Genomic DNA, 20,540 nt, shown 5'->3' with positions numbered 1-20,540 from the left:
GTGAATGTGAGAGATGGAACCTGTGGAAGAACTGTATATGCGAAGGATTGGGATAGTAATATTCCAACCCCACCTCCTCTGCTGTCAAGTGGAGACCACCTTGTGACAGGGCTGCAGGGGAGGCTGTGTCTGATTGTGAGAGACATGTTTCTGTTATAGCCAGCAGGTTGAAGTTGTTTGAACTGAAGAGGTCGTGGGTGGATGTTAATTTGTTGCCAACAGAGCGTGCATTCCACAATGCACATTTTAGTGATTTGGGGGATGAAGGGAGGGATTTATGAGGTTAGCTGGTTTACTATGTTCAAGGGTATTTAACAAAATGTGACACGTCAGCTTTTGTGGACCCACATATCCCATTATGGCCAGCAAGAGTTTTACATGCCCATATAGCAAAACTATGGCAGAACATGCTGGGATGTGTAGTTCTCCAGCAGCTGGAGGACAACTTGTTGAATAACATTGGCAAACCATGTTTATCACTCTTCTATTTATCCTCTTTTTCTCTCAATGTCTCATTTTAACATTAGTGTCCCACCCCCCTTACCTCCTTTTGATCATTCACCACTCCTGTTCATGTGTGTCAGCCCTCCACCCAAATTTCTTGGTGCCTTCTTCAACTACACACATTTTAGCCAAAGCAAAAGCTTCGGTGTCAAACTGAAGCTGAGTACACCAGAAATCGAACTACTTTATCATGGCCTTAGAAACTCAAGCAGATGCATTAATAGAGCGTAAGGTAAAACCTACCCCTTCACATCCGTAAGACAGCCTTCAATCTTTTTGTCTACTGGGTCCTTAAAAGCAGCACCCCCTTGTAAAGGGAAGCAGTGAATTAGACAACCTGGCCACAGGCGCCTCCACCAGAGGGGTCTTTTCCCCCAATTTTATGTGCTCCTCTGGCATGAGATACAGGTTTGCAAACCTTTTTGGGCATGAGAAGCCTTTTATCAGGCGTCTTCCATGCTTTCCCAAGTAAAGCTATCATGCACTCATCCAAGGGGATGGTATTTTATCCATGCGCAGTCTCTTAAATACTCTGCGCTGGCGCTTTAATCCTCATCTGAGAGATTCAAAGCCTGCTTAACTGTTAGAATCAAATCCTCGATGCCAGGGACAGGAGACTTTCTTCCCTCTGGTCCCAAAAGGTGTCCTCAGCACACACATCTCATCATCGAAATCTAAATTCAGCAGGGTAGGTGTAGATAAGGGGTGCCTGAGAAATATTACCTCAGGAGCCTTGCAAACTGCTCCATGAACGCTGTCATTTTATGGACACTGAGTAGTGTCCTGCATAACCTGCAGTAAAGCAAGGTTCCCCTAAGGTGGGGTAATAGAGCCCACAGAAGGTAGAGAGGAGGAAAAAGGCCTAGGAGATTTACGAAGTCATCTCTGCCTACTCAAAGCCTGTGCTAAGGCAATCGAAAGACCTCCCCCGGGGAACAGCTGCCCATGCAGGTACCCCACTGAGCACATACTAACATGAGGGGCACAAATTCCCCTTATCCATCTGTTAATTAATACTATAAAATCTGCAGATAATTAACATGGCAGGCAACACCTCCACATGAGCAGCAGCAGCATTATACCTTACACAGTCATGAGTACAGTGCACAATGTCAGGCATTAGCTCAGAATAATGTACAGAGTACTAGTGTTCATTCTAGCACCTGCTATCTTTGAAAACCCATGCAGTTCCTCTTCCCTGCCTGGGGTGTCACTGTCTGCTGTTTCTAGCACAGGTCTGGTTTGCATATCAGTACTGATATACAGACCACACTGTGATAGAAGCACTATAGCAGACAGTGACACCCTAGGCAGAGAACAGGGACTGCATGGGTTTTCAAAGATAGCGGGTGCTAGAATGAACACTACAGTACTTATCTGTCTGCCCTGCTGCAATGGATCCTCAGCGATCACCAGGGAAGGCGCTGCCCAGGAGAGACTTCCACTCGTTCTGCAGTGTAATCCATACTTTAGCTCCGCAGTGTGGAGAGGACAAGCGCCAGAACAGAGTGTAGGAAGAGACCCAGTCTCTGCTTCAGCGAGGAGGGAAGCCTGTTGGCGCCCTTTCCACCATCAGCCGCTCCTACTAAGTGTCTCTCCTCACCTCCAGTGTCTCCCCTCAGACCGGGACCAGTTGGAAGCGTCCAGCTACGCTGGACTCCTGTAATAGGCTTCACCTCCATTTCTGGATTTCAGCCTATAAGCCCCTGAAAATAGCAGGCGCCATAGTGGGGGGTCCGTCATCCACGATCCCCCCCCCCCCCCCCCCTAAGCAGTAAGCGGGTTCAGGACGCCCCCGGGGCCCAGGAAACCTCTCTGTAACGGAGGTTAAGAGCTGACAGTACGCGCTTCTGTCAGCCTCTTCTGCACTCTCATCGTGTATAAACTTCCTGTGAAAGTAACTAGTGAATATTAATAAAATAAAAAACACCTAGCTACTCGACACAAAATGGCTGCAGTCAAAATGGTCGCCTGTGCCCTTAGAATTTTCAGCGACCTTAATTATCTCAACCTTAACTAAAATTTGGGCCGAGAGCTCGCTCACGAGTTGGCACTTGATGTGTCCTTCATACACGATTTATTGCATGTAAAAGGCTCCCCAGGAGCTGGGGGGGTAGGAGATTTTAAAAATAATAATTGCTGGGTGGCAGGTTCCGAGCAGCAGTTGTTGCTGTGCTGCGCTGAGTGCCCGGGGGTGATCATGCAGCAGCGGCTCCTGTGCGAGTGCCTGTGCAGTGGCGGGCGCCATGTGCATGTGAAGAGGCACCCCCCCCCCGGGCGCACAGCGCAGCCTGGGACCCCGTGCTCAGTGCAGCCCGGCACCTGTTGCGCTGCCCATACCTGCATATAGGTGTGTGCCTGCTCTTTTAGATTTCAGTATCACTAGTATCCGGACAATACTCAAATCTATCTATCTATCAACACTAGTGGTTTTGAGCCGTGCCTCTGAATGCATCTCATCTCGGATGTCTTCTTGCCACCTCAAATTCAACCTTTCCAAAATGGAATTATATTCCCAACAGCCAAGAGCAGTTACCATCCTGATATCTCCATAACTGTTGACAAGTTAACAATCTACCCTACCCCACAAGCTCGCTGCCTAGGGGACATCCTCGACTCTGGACAGTCCTTTGTTCCCCACATTCAATCTGTCCCTAAATTATGTTACATGCATGTAAATAACATATGCAAAATACGACCCTATCTTACACAAGACACTGCAAACTCTTTAATCCATGCACTCATTATATCCCACATGGATTATCCTTACTGGTCTTCACAAAAACCGACTCTCGCCAATGCTACAGCTAGGCTGATCTTCCTAGTAAGACGTTCATTCTCTGCTGATCCGCTCTGCCAGTCCCTCCACTGGTTGCCTGTATTTTACTGTATGCAATATAAAATACTTTTACTCACATACAAGGCCGTTAACCTGACTACACCAACATCCATCTCTTCACTTATCTCAAAATATACCCCCTCCCGACCTCTATGCTCTGCACAAGATCTGCGTTTCTCATCCACGCTCATTACTAGATCCCATTCACAATTGCAGATCTTTCTTCGGGCGCACATACACATTAAGACTCTCCTCTAGCCTTTCTAGCGTTCCATGAAAACTCTATCTTTATGTATATCCCTCCTATTATCCCTATAAATTGTTTTTGTCTCATGGACCCAGGTCAGTGTAAAAGGGGTACTGCTGTGTGCAGCCTCTGTTTACCTAGGGGCTAGAGCAGGGGTGGGGAACCTCAGGCCCGGGGGCCGTATGCGGCCCACGTAGCCGGTCTGAGTGGCCCACCCACCTGCCCGGCGGCTTTGCCAGGATTCAAGTACAGGGGAATTCTCGCGAGATTCCTCTTAATCAACAGCAGCCGTAGACTGTCAGTCCTATTCAGCGACAGCTGCCGGAGTGTGGGACGGCTGCAGCAGGACCATTTTTATGAGAAATTTTTACATATGGCCCCTGAAGGATTTTTTCCCCATACAAATGGCCCTTGGCACAAAAAAGGCTCCCCAACCCTGGGCTAGAGGGTAACCCAACAGCTTAACTTGGTGCTGGGCTTGCGCCATGTGCAGCAGTCCCTGCGCTTGGAGATGATGTAATCTCCAAGCCTCTGCACCTTGCACCCTTGTGCAGTGTAAACGGTGCTGGCTGGAATATGCCATGTCGGCGCTGCAGTGTAAATGGGGAAAATCCCGGATCCATCCTAGATTGGAACCATGTTCCAAATACCAGGTCAGATCTGGGATTTTGTAGTAAAAGCGGTAGTAGTCTTTAGCGCGCTTGACGGCAACATCTCAAGTTCCCATTTGAGTGTCTTTTCACACATTTATTTCTTGCAGGGTGGTCATAAAAAAAACAAAGTGTCTGCCAAAGCTAATGGGTGACTGATTAGAGCAGCAATTGAATTTTTCCAATAGACACTTATTAAGAGAAGCGCAGTAGGGGGCATCTGGCCCAATGACAACCACTGACTTCAGAATGTGTACATCACCCATAAAACAGTTTTCACTAAAAAAGGAGATTTTATATGTTTACAGAGCACTGGGACACGCAATACAATAAATGAGTTTGTATAGGGAACATACATTATATTTGGCAGATCATAATGTTTTTCAATTAGGATATTGGAGACTACAAAATAAAAAATGTTTTCGTTGAGTAATCTCCAATAAAGGTGAAACGCATTCTTCCAGCCTCACAAACAGCTTCGGACAGAACATATAAAGTGGAAACCTTCGATAGACAAGAGGACTAATCCTATCTTTACGTTCATGTTTTTTGGTAGCAGTGATTCAAGATGGATCACAAAAAATGACGTTTGTATTTTGTGTTTTACTGTACTTGGGTAATCGCCAATTTATATTCCAGTGCTTTCATAAGACAACCGATGCTGCGTTCACAGGTCACAGAATGGTATTTCGCAAAGCAAGTGCGCAAACTTTTATTAACGTGTTAAATAAATGTGAACAAGCCAACAGCAAATAAGCACTTAACATACGGGCATAATTGACTGATTAGCCACAAAATTCCAGCAGTGAAAAGCATGATGGTCAGGATGCTGACAGTGGCATGCTAGCAGTCAAAATCTAGATGGAACTGGGTAATTTAACCCTACCCCTAAATAAACATGTACTGTATGGTGCCAACCATCCATACCCTAAACCCCCCCCCCACACACACACACACACACTAACTTCCCCCACCCTCCTAGTGCCTCCTAGTACTTACCATTGGGATCCGTCCTAATTTTGACCATCGGGATCTCAGTGTCTGTATTTTGACTCTCTTGATCCTGAGCAGTATGGATAATACAATGCCTAGCAAGCACTCAGATCAGGGGTTTAAATCACACCTTAACTGTGTATTTTGTATATTATCCCCATGCTGGTCTGGATTTCCTACCACAATCCAATAATACTCTGATAACTTAATTGTATTCCCCCCCACCCAAAAAAAAAGAAACATTTAATGTAAATGTGAGCATGCATATGTGTTTAAGACTAGATGGGCCAAGTGGTAATTGTCTGATGTCAAATTCTATGTTTCTAGAACTGTTCGGGATCCTGACAGCATCCCGTATTTCCCATACAAGGCATAAGTATCTTTTCCTAATGAGGGGTTAAGTGTGCAACATGAATCTGAAGTGATCTGACAGCCGAACATCATTATCAAATTAGAACGGCAGTCAGCACCAGTACAGTGTCAACATTTCTCTCATTCTTCTGAGCAGGGTCCTAACTTGTAGCATCCGCATCAGGTTCAGAGAAATGATCCAGGCATTTTTTAGCAATTGTTTTAAATCTAAATATTAAGCTACCAGGGAAAGCTGTCCAAGCGCAACACTGCAGAGGTCAGCCTCCGTCCAACAAAAGCACCACTTCCCGGAGATCTCAGCGCATTCATTTCACTTTGGCAACAGAACAGCAATTGCTAAATTTAAACAATTAAGGGGGAAAAAAATATTTTCCTTCTGGAGTCCGGGGGCTTTGGCACTTAGAACTAGGTGTTACTTCATTTTGAAATCATTTTTGGGCAGTCAATTAAAGATTAGCTCTGGATAACATTTTAAGAGGAATGGAGGATTAAATTCTCAAACTTTCACCAAGATGCACATCCTTTAGTTATTTTGGGATCCTTTCGTGGCAGACGACCACCAGGAAAATATTCCAGCTGAAATCCCACTGTTTGAATAAGGCTCATGGCTAATCAGATACACATCGCACAGCAGTAAGTCATACACTTTGCACCTCCAGCTGTAAAATGACATCTTTTGGAAGGCAGTGCAGGTGCACTTCTCCGTGCTGGCTCCTCACCAAAGAAGTCCAATAAACTAAGCAGGTTTAATATTGCTACGGGGGTGTAAAGACTGTGTCAGGTCATCAATCATGCTGCCATTTAGGGGGCACTGTGCATTTCATCGCACACACAGATGTGCAAATACACAGATTGGAAAACATCTGAGATGTGTGCTATCAGGTTTAAATGAAGCATATAGTGACACAAACAGAATATAATCTGTGCGACAGGCATTGTGCTTGTAGATGAAGTGAGTAAGAAAAATCTGCAGCTGCTCACATCAGAGCCCCTCTCCATCGCACATCAAATGAATCCGTGTTATCTAGCAACACAGTTTTGACGCTCCCATTTGTTATATAAATGGTGAATAAGATAAACGTTCTAAGTGAGAAAAACACTAGTTAAAGCAGAGTCATCCCAGTCACCCCACGGTGTCAAACTTTTGACATGGTAGCTCATAAAAGGTTATTACTGAAACTAGGTAATTTAGCGTTAGGAGATAAAATTTGAAATTGGATGAAAAACTGGTTGCAGAATCAGGGACAGAGATGTGGAAACACTACATAGTGACTTAAATAAACTGGAAAGGTGGGTAGAAAGGTGGAAAAGGCAGTTTAACGTTGAAAAATTTAAAGTAATTCATTATGGGAACAATGAGCAAGCTACTTAGGCTAAATAGAGTTTATAGAGAATTCTTCTGTAGAGAAGGACTTGGGGGTCATCATAGATGAAAAATTGGGTAATAGTGCACACTGCTCAAGTGCAGCAGCAAAAGCAAAACGGACTCTGGCATGCATTAAAAGGGGTATGAATTTAAGGGATGCTAATGTGATAGTGCCTCTACAAGGTATTGGTGAGACCACACTTGAATACTCTGTTCAGTTCTGGACACCGCACCTTAAAAAGGACATAAATGAATTGGAACAGGTACAGAGAAGGGCGACTAAGCTAGTAAAAGGTCTTGAATTACTAGAATACAAAGATAGGTTTACCAGGCTGAATATGTTTTCACTGGAGAAACAGAGGTTGAGAGGTGATATGATTAGTATGTTCAAATACAGGATTGGGAATCGTATGGAACTGGGAGATGATTTGTTCACTAACAGGCCTATACTTAAAACACGCGGGCATGTACCGAGGATCGAGAAAAAGAAATTTCGTACTGAATTAAGAAGGGGATTCTTCACCATTAGAGCAGTATAATTCTGGAACTCATTGCCGGTGGGGGTGAATACAGCAACACCTGTTAATGAATTTAAACCAAAACTGGATGCATTTTCAGCCACTAAGGGAATCCTATAGATATGACTTACACCATACACACTAGACGATTTTCAGCTGAAAATCGTTCATTGTGGCTGTTTCGTGTGATTTTCAGCTGAAAATCGCATAGTGTGTATAGGCCAGCGAAGGGAGACTAGCGATGATGCGCGCTCCCGCATCTTCGCATGCAGTCTCCCATCTGCTGGTTTTACCAGCATGCCAGCGATGATGGCTGGTTTATCAGCCATCATAGCTGTGTGTATATGCCCCTCACGGCCGCTAGGCTAAAAGATTATCCACTTTGAACTGGCAGACCGCCCTGTCCTCTTCCCCCTGCTCCGTATACCGCTGCACGGAGCAGGAAGTTAAAAGCCACCGCCGTCAGCCTGCCTCCATCTGCAGCAGCGGCAGCACATCCTAGTCCTTTTCTTCTTGCCCAGCTCCACCCTGCTCCATATACTCACAGCCGCCCGCTGTCTGCAGGTCCCCCGTCGGAAACGGCAGCTCGCACCCCCCTTCTCCCTCCCCTGCTCTGTATATTCACAGAGCAGGGAGAAAAGGCTGTCCGCCGCCCACCCGATCTCTGGCTCCCCTGCCCGCAGCAGAACAATGTTGATTGATTAGCCGGTAATATATACATTGCTGGCACAGCAATATATATATTACTGGTACCACTGCCCACCAATGTATATTGATTAGCTGGAAATATATATATAGAATAGAATCAACTTTATTGCCATGTGTGCTTGCGCACACTAGGAATTTTTTGTGGATATACAGTGCAGCATCAAGCAGGGATGAAGGGGGTGCATTACATACATTACATTGAGAAGTTACATGCAGGGAACACATACCCGCCAAGCAGCACAGTGCCTAGGCAGCCATCAGCAGCGACACTGGTCGCTGCAGCAGTCAGGTAGGTAGCAGTATAAGCAGGGACAGAACAGTATCACACAAGGAACACATACCTGCCGAGCTGCACAGCGCCTAGGCAGCCATCCCTGGCGCCACTGGTCTCTTCAGCAGCTAGGTAGGTGACAATATAAGCAGGGACAGTATACTGGCACACAGAGATCATATGCCCGCCAGGCTATGCATGCAATAACACATGCACATGCCAGCAATGTATATATTACTGGTACTCCTGCATACCAATGTCTGTTAATAAAATGAGGCGGTAACGTATGGCCAGCACTGTATACATTACTGCCACCAATGCCCACCAACGTATCCCTGCATAGTGATTTTATCTGCTGTATATTGGATAGTAAAAAACTTACATTTGTAATTGTTTAGTCTGTATTGGGCAGGAAAGGACATTGTATTAGTGGGGGGTGTATTGGACTTTCCCTATTCACACTTAGCAGGAAACCTTTTGCTGTGGGCAGGGCTATCAATTAAGGGCCAGACACAGGTCTGAGATACTTCTATGTAATCTTAATCTGCACGGCTGATTGCTGTGTGCGGCTGTGTTGTGTGCAGCTGCTAAGTGTGTAGTGTAAAGTGTGTAGAAATATTAATAAGAATATTGGAGATATTCTGGAGAGGACAGGAGGACACCCATCTACCTTATTACAGGGTTGCCGACCCTCCCGGAATTTCCGGGAGTCTCCCAAAAATCGGGTCCCCCTCCCGGCCCCCCGGAAGGGTGGGCAACCCTCCCGGATTCAGGGGGGACCCCCGCTGACCCCCGGATCACGGCATTAAAATGCCGCAATTATCGGGTCTCAGAGGAGGGGGCGTAGCTAAAACGGCCCCATTCGCGTCATTTTAGCCCCGCCCCCTCCACGGAGATCTGTGAATTAGCTGCTTTACCAGCATGGGGGCAGGGCTTAGTGATGTCACTCGCAAGCCCCGCCCCCTGAGTGGCTGCTGAATCTCTCCTCTCCGTGCTTCTCCCGGAGAGGAGAATCTTAAAGCCGGCAACCCTGCCTTATTATCACCCAAACAGACTGCTATCAACATACAACAGTGAGCTAAGGACTGCACCACCTCCAACACATACTGAAGGCACAGGCTGGACTGTCCTCACTGAGCTCCCTGCCTGCAGGTTACCTATGCTCATAGCCAGTACTTTCTGTTCACCCTAATATCACAAGTCATATTTTCTCTGTATCCATTTCAGTGTGCCAGATTCCACATCAGTTCTCTGTGCATTGTATATGTCCCTCTACACCTCCTTCTCACACTACCTACCCTATAGGTGCGTACACACGGGGGAGATATATTGTTCAGCGTCTCCTTTTCATCAGCGACCAGAGATGGTCGTTTGATGAAGGGGAACTCCTGCGACCAGCGATTAGAACGGGGCTGAAACCGGGATGTGCACCCGGCGATTTATCACCAGGGCACACTCCCATCACTGGCAATATGGAAACCAGCGACCATATTCCCAGCTATTTCAGCCCCTATCGCAGCCGTGTGTACACGGCTTAACTCTGTGCTTATGTTTCTGAACTACACTGTTGTACCAGAGCCATGGTTCCTCAATCCTGTGCTATACCTATTCACTCTGCATGCTTTCTGCCCCCTAGCAGGGTGTGTTGTGGCATGGGCCACTGTGCAGGGCTGCTAGGGGTGAAAGGTGCAGGTAGAGGAGGGTGATAGGAGGAGGGAGATGACTACTTTGTACATTCTCTCTACCTGATGCCTCCCTGCCATGCTCACTTCTTGCCGTCCGGTCTCCTTACCCGCACCTCATGTCACCTGTCTGTCTCCCCCTCCTTCTATATTGTAAGCTCCTTAGAGCAGGGCCCTCTTCCCTCCTGTTCTCACAGCACCCTTCTTGCATTTCAACTACAGCTTTCTTACTCACCTACAATCTCTTCTCACTCAGTCCCTATATCTCAGCTGTATTGTGTACTAAGATTTGTGCTGTTTTTGATATTCTGTCACAGTTATGTATACAGTAGTTCCGTTTACCCTGTACTGTTCTAATGTGTTCTATATGTACGGCGCTGCGTACCACTTGTGGCGCCTTAAAAATAAAAATATAATAACACATGCATTGCTGGCCTGCGCCAGCAATATATGCGTTACCTCCGCCACTGTCAATACCCCCGCTAATGGCAAGCCAATTTTATTTTAAAATCTGCCCAGAACCCCACAGATAACATAGTTAGGTTACAGTGTACACTGCTCATTAGAACACCCAATGCAAGGTTGCACTTTCAGTGGTTAAAAGTATACAAGGTACAGGACCACATAGTGTTCAACACTTATATGGACTGATGATAAAATCTACACCATGTGCTCAGGAAGTGGATTATGGGAACAGTCCACAAATGCTTTGTTCTGGAGGGCGGTTTGGGCGTGGTACTCTGCCGACACCGGAAATGAGCGAAAAGTGACTTTTTACTTCGGTCGGGTCTATCTGCTTTATGCGTCTAAAAGCAACCTTTCTGGGCACAAACAGCACAATAAAAAAAATTACAGCTGAACCATAACCCCTACCTCCTCTCATTTTAGACAGATCAGGTAATATAAAACAATTGAATCTTGCCAAAAAAGTTAACAAAAAAAACCAACACACAATGGCCTTCCGCAAATACTGTACACATGTAATAAACAGCAAAGCAGCAGAGACCAATAGGCCAAAACAATACTGCACTCCAGGGCATGAGCCCTGAAAATCGTGTACACTTCATTAGGAAACAAAGCGCTATTTGTATTTAGTAACTGTAGCTTGTAAATAACTTTGCTTATTTTTTAACAGTCTGTTTACATTATAAAGTAACCTGTTGCAGTAATGAATAGGAAAATTATCAAGCAATGACTTGATATGGTACAGTATGCTGGATTCTATGGTTGGTATTCAATGCTGCCAGTGAGGGGGCTTGTGCAGTGAGGATGGCTTGTTTTCAGCAAGGATCTCCGAAAACAAGCCATCCTCGCCGTATTTTATGTTCCACCATCCTCGCCATCAGAGGATTCCATGGAACTGCAGGGTTCGCAGCAAATGCAGCAATCCCGCTGCATATAGTGGTAAGCCTCGCCATTTTGGCGGCCACACTCGCCGTTTCCACCTCGCTGAAAAGAACCAGTGAGGTGCAAATGGCGAGTAAAGGGGGGTTAGTTGAAACTGACCCGCGAGCTATCGGTACTGCTTGCCATCATATGCCCTCCTCCTCTATTTATTTATTTACAGTTTCTTATATAGCGCAGCAGATTCCGTTGCGCTTTACAATAGTAGACAGTGATAAGACAAACTGGGTAACAACAGACAGACTTGGAGGTAGGAGGGCCCTGCTGCAAGCTTACAATCTATAGTGCAAGCTTACAATCTATAGATCTATCACAATGCTTGTAAATTACATAATGGCAGTAACCAAGTCAAAAAAATATAAGTGTAAAATATGAAACACATCTACCAAGCTGTATACTCTTCATTGCATTCTCCTTCAATAAATAAAGAATAAAAAAAAAAAAAAAAAAGAAAAAGAAACACATTCACCAGACAGGATCCCTATGAGGAATTAAAATAAAAACGAACAAGTGTATTTGCACTTTTCCAAGGCTGATAAAAAAATATTATGTAATAATATTATGCAAACATAAATATGTGTGCATACTAATAAACTCCAGACAGATGATAACTACATATTATGTACATGTATCAGTCAGGCCATGTGGGAGGAATACACATTTATAACAACAATATTTCAGATGTCATGCCTAAAAGGATTATGATATATACACTACACACAACGCATATACGCACATACAGTACATATATAGATTGTGTGAGCAGGGCCGCCCTCTGGAAGGTGCAGGGGGTGCAGCTGCAATGGGCCCGCTGGCTTGGGGCCCCAAAGGCAATCCCACATAAACCTCATTAGTTATGTCCCCGTTTACTGTTGCCAGCTATACCCCAAAATAATTTCTGCAAAGCAGGGAGGCCCCGGACTGCAGAGGCTCTCTCCCTGCTGCTATGATATTGCGCCTGACACAGTGACCATGTCGCCCCCCAACCCACTGGATCCAGGAACCGGCAGCAGTGGCCTGGTCAGCAACTCCATGGCCAGCAGCAGACAGTGCCAACGGTAAGCTGCCCAATGTTGTAAGATGTAGTAGTGATCTCAGTGTGGCACGGGGGTGGGATATATATGGAAGCCGTGTATATCTGCATAAATGAAGCACCAGTGTATATATTTGTGAATTAAGCTTCAGTGTTTGAATAAATGAGAGCTGCAGTGTATGCATGTAGGGGAGCGGCAGTGCATGTATGAATGGGAGAGGCAGTGCATGCATGTATGTATGTATGTATGTATGTATGTATGTATGAAGGGGAGCGGTAGTGCACATATTTATGTATGTATGAAAGGGAGCAGCAGTGCATGGATGAATGGGAGAGGCAGTGTATGTATGTATGTATGTATGAAGGGGAGCGGCAGTGCATGTATGTACGAATGGGAGAGGCAGTGCATGTATGTATGTATGTATGAAGAGGAGCAGCAGTGCACATATTTATGTATGTATGAAAAGGAGCAGCAGTGCATGTATGTATGATTGGGAGAGGCAGTGCATGTATGTAAAGATGTATGAATTGGAGCAGCAATGTATGTATTTATGAGGGGGAGCGGCAGTGCATGTATGAATGGGAGAGGCAGTGCATGTATGTATGAAGGGGAGCAGCAGTGCACATATTTATGTATGTATGAAAGGGAGCAGCAGTGCATGGATGAATGGGAGAGGCAGTGTATGTATGTATGTATGTATGTATGTATGTATGAAGGGGAGCTGCAGTGCATGTATGTACGAATGGGAGAGGCAGTGTATGTATGTATGTATGTATGTATGTATGAAGGGGAGCGGCAGTGCATGTATGTACCAATGGGAGAGGCAGTGCATGTATGTATGAGGGGGAGCGGCAGTGCATGTATGTATGAATGGGAGAGGCAGTGCATGTATGTATAGATGTATGAATTGGAGCAGCTATGTATGTATGTATGTATGAGGGGGAGCGGCAGTGCATGTATGTATGAATGGGAGAGGCAGTGCATGTATGTATAGATGTATGAATTGGAGCAGCAATGTATGTATGTATGTATGTATGTATGTATGTATGTATGTATGTGGGGGAGCGGCAGTGCATGTAGGTATGGGAGAAGCAGTATACGGATGTGTCCTCATACAGTGTAGATGGAGCTACTTTTTGAGTTGATGAGTGTAAGGCGGCCCCATAGAAACTGTTGCCAGGGGGCCCCACAAAGTTCTAGTTAAGCCCCTGGTATACATACATACACTACATGGCCCTCTAGTCATAATAATACCCACACACAGCTCCCACAGGTACAACTGTACACTCCCCTCTCACAGCAGAACAGCTACATACACAGTGACCACAGGTGTATGGAGGTGTGCGCAGAGTTAGTTCTGGGCCCGGGCACCACACAGAGCCCGGGTAACTCCGGCGTGTGTGTGTAACCCAGGCCCGGCCATTGGAGAGACCGCTGAGACCCCCACATCGGAGTACAGCTGCTCAAGACGGCGCTCCCGCCTCCCTCCCCGGTCTCTCCCGCTGCCTCGAGGCCGGGGGAAACCGAAACGTCCCTCCGGGGGGCCCCAGGGGCCCTGTGACCCGGCAGCTCGGGCGCGGCGAGGCCGCAGGTTCCCAGTTACCGTTCGGGGGCGAGTTCTCGTGGTATTTTGTGGGCGATAATGGCGTCCTTCCTCGCGAGAGAATCCAGGGCCTGCCCGCGCCTCTCTCCTCCTCACACAGCCGCCGCCGCTCACTGCGCCTGTGCGCCGGGACGACGGGGAGTGCGCATGCGCGTGGGTTCCAGCGCGCCCTCTAGCGGTCCAGTCCACTTCTCTCTCTAGGGCTAGGCAACTGGATACGGTGCTGACGCTGTGGAACTATGCTTCGCAGCATGACCTATGCAAGTTTCTTCATGCCCTGATAAGTAACAGAACTGTTGCAAAGCATGCTGGTATGTGTACTTGCACAAGTTGTCAATGGATTGTCTACCCATGTGCTACTACATTAGGGTGACCAACTCATCCCTTTAATCCAGGACACATATTAATTACACAGGTTCTGTGGATGGCTTTCACCTGGTTTTAAACTGCCACACCTCAAGACTCCATTTCACCTGGTTTTAAACTGCCACAGAACCTGTGTAATTAATATGTGTCCCGGATTAAAGGGATGAGTTGGTCACCCTATACTACATGCACCTGCAGTAATTCCTTTGGAGTGCTTGCAAGGTGCAGTAGGTGTACAGTAGGTACTGTAATACTGCACTATGCGCATCTTATGCACACTCTGGCCCAGGAATACGAACACTAGGTTGACAAGGGGAAGGTCAACATGCATTGAGCCAACCACTGTAGGTCGGGATGCATGAAGGTTGACATAGGGTTAGGTCGACAGCGACATTAGGTTGACGCATGCATTAGGTCGACATGGGCAAGGTCAACAATCAAAAGGTTGACATGGGGTTTTTCATTTTTTTTTTTATCCCGAATGTCGACAGTGAAAAGTGCCATGCTTCATGCACTGCTCTCGCCACGCCCTAGGTCGACATGGGCAAGGTCAACAATCAAAAGGTCGACATGGGGTTTTTTCACTTCTCTTTTTGGTGCTGACATGTGCCGACAGGCGGTATTTCATGCCATACATCCACTAGGGCCTGGCGAGTAAATAAAAAAAAGTGTGTCCTGAGCGTAGCATGGCGCTTTTCATTGTCCATGTCGACTGTGTCAACATTTGGGATTAAAAAAAAGTGAAAAACCCAGTGTTGACCTTTTGACCTTGCCCATGTCGACCTAATGCTTGTGTTGACCTATTGAACCTGTTGACCTACAGGCATGTTGACCTTCAGTGGTCGACCTAATGCATGTCAACTTTCCTCTTGTCGACCCTATGACCCATACCCCTCTGGCCCTGCATCTGCAGTAATTCCCAGGGTGAAGTAGCATAGGTGACGACTCTGTGGGTGCTCAAGGGCCTGAGCACCCACAGGAATTAATGAGCACCCACGTGCCCATAACTCCAGAGTCCCAATGCCGGGCCACTGTATTTGCTTGTTGAGCCTTTCAATAGGCTTGAGCACCCACCAGCAAAAACATAAATCGTCACCTCTGTGTAGTAGGTGATACAGAAAATAAATTAGGAGTCTAGAATAATAGGCGCTCAGGTGGATGTCAATTGAAAGTCCTTTTCTTATAGATAAAAAAACGCAAACACTTTATTCATCCATATACAGCAATTTCCATCAAATCGATTTGCAGCAATATTCAGTAAAAAATAACGTCAGTCTATATGCTCGAACAAAGACTTCACACTAAGGGCCTTATTTTGGTTCATTCTTTCTGACAAAATCCTTCTTAGATGGGCAAAACCATGTGCACTGCAGGTGGGGCAGGTGTTAAGCTGGGTACACATATGTACAATTTAATTTTTCTTGCGACCGTTCGATCGACCGAATACACGTTCGGCCGTCCGAAACATACGACCGATCTGCGCGTACACATATGTACAATTTTACTTGCGACGTCCGATGTACACCCGTCCAAACAATCGCAAGAAAAAGATTGTACCACCGTACACACTCTCCCGTTCTGGCTATTCGCACGATAAAAATGTACACAACATTATCATAATGGGCTGGATTAAAAGAGCATACCAAAACGAGGCGTGATCACGGAACAAAGAATCGTTCGTGTAGTACAGTGAATAGAGCCGTGACTATTCAAATCCATTGCTAGCTGTACAGGATATACGTACGTACGTTCGTCTATCGGTGCATTTGGGCCTTTTTAATTATGAGCTTGAGGAGAAGGAAGGCTTGTGCGTGCATTTTGGCTGCTATGGCCATTAGATTGCAGGCTATTAAAAAAAGAAAAAGGACCAAGAATCGGAGCTGCTGGACCAGAGACTGGCTTCTGAGGAGAGACACCTTCTCCCACATGCCATTGCTACGGGAGAACAATCCTGATGATTTCAGGAATTATCTCCGTATGGATGACGCTACCTTCATGGAGCTGCTGACACTGGTTACCCCTTTAATAGAGAGAGAGGACACCTATTTCAGGAGGCCTATTTCTGCAGAGCAGAGACTGGTGGCAACGCTGCGTTACCTGGCAACAGGCAGGACCCTTGCCGACCTGAGATTCACCACCGCAATATCATCTCAAGCGCTGGGGTTGATAATACCAGACACCTGTGATGCCATCGTCCAAGTTCTACAGGACAAATACATGAAGGTAAATATGGAAATTACATACATGTCCCCCATATGTATAGCTGTGCACATACCTGTACCCTATATTTATATCTTTACAATGCCTGTTAATTTAATCTTTTACACCAGTGGGTGGGGGGTCATTTTGATAAGGCGGGTAATAGCTTTGAGGCTGCAATGGGGGAGGGCTGATGGGTCTAAAATCAACCCAACAGATTATTAATACGCATATACTTTTATATTGCAGTTTCCATCGACCAAGGAGGAGTGGCAAAATATTGCACGTGATTTCCGTGATCTTTGGAATTTCCCTAATTGTGGTGGAGCTATCGATGGCAAACACGTCAGAATCATGCCCCCTGCAAAGAGTGGCTCTTTTTATTATAACTATAAGGGGTTCTTCAGCATTGTTCTAATGGCCATCGCTAATGCTCGATACGAGTTTGTATTTGTGGACATTGGGAAAAATGGTAGAGTTTCAGATGGAGGAGCCCTGGAGAATACATTTTTCCATGACAAACTGAAAAAAAATGAACTGAATCTGCCAGAGCGGACTGAAAATGAGCACGGTTTGAACTTTGTTTTTGTGGCGGATGAGGCCTTTGCATTGCACCCTAATGTCCTTAAACCCTACCCACAAAGGGCACTGAACAGGGAACAACGCATTTTTAACTATCGCCTGTCACGTGCCAGGCGAGTGGTTGAAAATGCGTTTGGGATTCTGAGTAATAAATTCAGAATTTTTCACAGTGCCATCAATCTGCGCCTAGATAAGATTGACAAAGTGGTGCTGGCCTGTTGTGTGCTGCACAACTACATGTGCAGAAAAGCGGTGCACACACAACAACTGGGGGCTACAGTGGACGACAGCCAAGTTGTTGACGAGCCTATTGGTCTGACAGCTTTGGCAAATAATTTAAACACCAGAAATGTATCAACGCAAGCAAAGTTGTCAAGAGACGAGTACTTGAATTATTTCAATGGTGTTGGGGCTGTGGAGTGGCAGAATGACATGATTGCTTAAAAATGTACGTTATTGTCATTGTAAATATATTGTTTTTTGGTGTGTACTAATCAATATTTTGTCAATAAAATTTGTATACTCACAGTTCCGCACAAGTTGTCCTCTGCGTCTTCTTGCAGCAAGGAGGGGGAGGGGGAGGCCGAATCACGGCAAGTGAGTGGTAGTACTCAGGTGCCAGGCATTCCTGGAGGGCACAATGCCACGACACCTGGAGTGCAGACTGTACCCAGTACTGGTGTTTATGTACTAGCAAGTAGTGGCTCCACCACACCTATTTCTATGCCAATTTCTCCTGGTACTTTTGTACAGTCTCCAGGAGCAATACATGAAGGTAAATATTGAAACAACATGCATGTACCCCATATGTATATCTGTGCCCTATAGTCACCCTGCATGGTAAATGATATTTTCACACGGACACCAACTAGATTAGAGAATTTTTAATTTTTATATAAATTATTAACTTATAAACTTATAACAAATATAACATAAATAACAATGAAATAAATAATAAAGAAATACTTAAACATAAAAATATTTAAACTATATTATTAAAACAATAATGCAATTAAATCAACTATATAAAATATTTACATCTGGTGGTAAACTTGTCCCACCCCATAATCCCCTGTATCCATTGGTGGTTGGGAGGGAGATGGACTTTCCACTAAACTCTGGAAGGGGCCACCAGGTGGACCTGGTGGGAGTGTATTAGCCAACGTTGCCGGTTGGTGCTGCCTTTGCCCAGTTGGTGGCTGGAAATGTTGGTACTGCGATATTGCACCGGGTGAAATACCGCTTGTTGGGGTATAGGGGCAGGGATGATGGGTTGAAATTCAACCCTAGGCAGAGGGGTCTCATCGGTGAGCCGTGTGTGCCGGGACAGAGTCCCCACACGGGCCCGGTACAGCGTTTCATAAAATATGTGCTCTACCTCCACCCTTGTAGCCGGGTCTAACTTTCTTAAATTGTCAGCCAATACACTCCCCACCCGGTCCGCATCATCCTCCTCCATGGTCATCAATCTGTTGGCAGACTCCAGGATCTTGGTGGTTGCCACGTCCGCAGCATCTGGAGTCTGCCTCGGCCTTTTGCGCCCTCTTCTTGATGTTGCTTCTGCTGGAGGTTGAGCGCTTGTTTGCGGTTCAGCGCTGGTCGTGGCGGTTGGTGTGGGGGTGGAGCAGAGGGCCGGTGAATGCAGCTGTGATGCCACCTCCAGCGATGCCGAAGATTCCTCCTCGGCAAATAGCGATGGCTGTAACAAAACAAGATGATGTATCACTATCGATTTTTAAGACTTCCATATATTTTTATATCTACGCAGAAGAACGCAGCCCACACACCACCATGTTGCTGCCATGGATGAAAGTGAGCTAGTTGAAGAGGCGTTATGACTGGCATCTCTGGAAACTAATTATTTAGATACCAGACATACCAAATACTAATTTAAATACCAGAAATGCATCTATGCGTGCTAAATTAACCAGGGATGAATACATGCAGTATTTTATTGGTGTTGGCGCTGTGGATTGGCAGAATGATATTATTTCGTTAATTTTACACCACAAAAAAATATTACAATAATCCGCGCCAGAAAGACTACAACAGTGTAGATACCAGGGATTACCAATCCCAACCAAAAGTTCCAAATACAAAAAATGTGGTCAATGCACTTGCGATGTCTGAATATTGATCCCTGTGTTCTCAGGCGGATAAGAGTATACCTCCACCACTGAGAAGAACCAGAATTAGGGCCACAGAGAAGGTCAAATTGACGATGTATAACCAAAAGGGGGGGTATCGCCCCCTGCAACTGACCTCTCTGTTGTGCCCAACAGAGAGGTCAGTTGCAGGGGGCGATACCCCCCCTTTTGGTTATACATGTTCACAATTTTTATACTGTACTTGTTGTTATATTTATCTTGTTTAAAAAAAAATATTTAAAATAAAATCCGTCTACTTACTGTGCCGCAAATGGTGTCATCAGAAACCTCTTGGTTGCACGAGGAGGTGGAGGGGGCAGGCTGGTCCCTTGCAGTGTTGCTGACCGATTCCCTGGGCAGCTCCTGGTCCACCGTGAAGGCCAGCAGGTCGTAGTACCACAGCCTGGGCACATAGACTTGGTCTGCCCCTGCCCCAGACCGCTTTGAGGACTCCACCTTATTTAGTTCTTTTTTAAAGACGGTCCTCATATTAGCAATCCGAGTCCGGACCCACTCTACATTTGCTGTGGGGTAGTATGTCTGGCTCACCCTCACCAGCTCCTCCAGAGCAGATAGCCTCTTCTGCCGATTGGAATGGTCTCTGGATTTGGTGTTCCAGAGACAATTCTGATCCCTGTAGGCCTCAATGAAGTCCTTCATAAATTCGACATTTTTTTCTGCCATGGTTGAATTTCTGTTCCAAAAAATAAAATAAAAAGGCATATTATTTTCTTGATACACAAAGCACACCATAAACCATTTAATGTACAGGTGTTCAGTCTGTGGGCCACTAGATATACTGTAGCTATAGTACAGGAGTTGAAACTCTGTGGGACATAGGATACACGGTCACTACAAGCCCCAGCATACCCATGGCCCACAGATTGAAGTCCCTGTCATAGAAAACTACACATTTTGTTTTAATACTAACCGAAAGAAATGTCGATAAACAGTCCTGAAAATTCGCAGCGCAGCTCCGATCACTCGAACAGCAACGACGGAATATTCTTTCGTGCTGAACGTGGCTTGAAACACAGTGATTGGATGAGCGCAGG

The 20,540-nt window shown here is 45.8% G+C and overlaps 2 protein-coding genes across 2 annotated transcripts in view; both read right to left on the bottom strand.

Moving 5' to 3' along the window:
* BANP (BTG3 associated nuclear protein) overlaps positions 1-14,387 on the bottom strand; it is a 441,607-nt gene extending 427,220 nt beyond the window's left edge. Inside the window, exon 1 of the mRNA XM_083165122.1 lies at positions 14,192-14,387. The gene's annotated coding sequence lies outside the window, so the exon portion shown is untranslated. The remainder of the gene's footprint in view (positions 1-14,191) is intronic.
* On the bottom strand, positions 7,148-20,318 carry LOC146045038 (uncharacterized). The gene is made up of 3 exons (XM_083163735.1): positions 19,747-20,318; positions 18,717-19,037; positions 7,148-7,204 (listed from the first exon to the last, which is right to left on the bottom strand). Exons 1-3 carry the CDS (start codon positions 20,236-20,238, stop codon positions 7,148-7,150), a joined length of 870 nt encoding a protein of 289 aa, XP_083019861.1. The 5' UTR covers positions 20,239-20,318.
* Between the last annotated feature and the right edge of the window lie 222 nt (positions 20,319-20,540).

Source organism: Crinia signifera, chromosome 11 (assembly GCF_055691185.1).
Source record: "Crinia signifera chromosome 11, ASM5569118v1, whole genome shotgun sequence".
NCBI lineage: Eukaryota > Metazoa > Chordata > Amphibia > Anura > Myobatrachidae > Crinia > Crinia signifera.
This window is presented reverse-complemented; position numbering and strand designations above follow the sequence as displayed.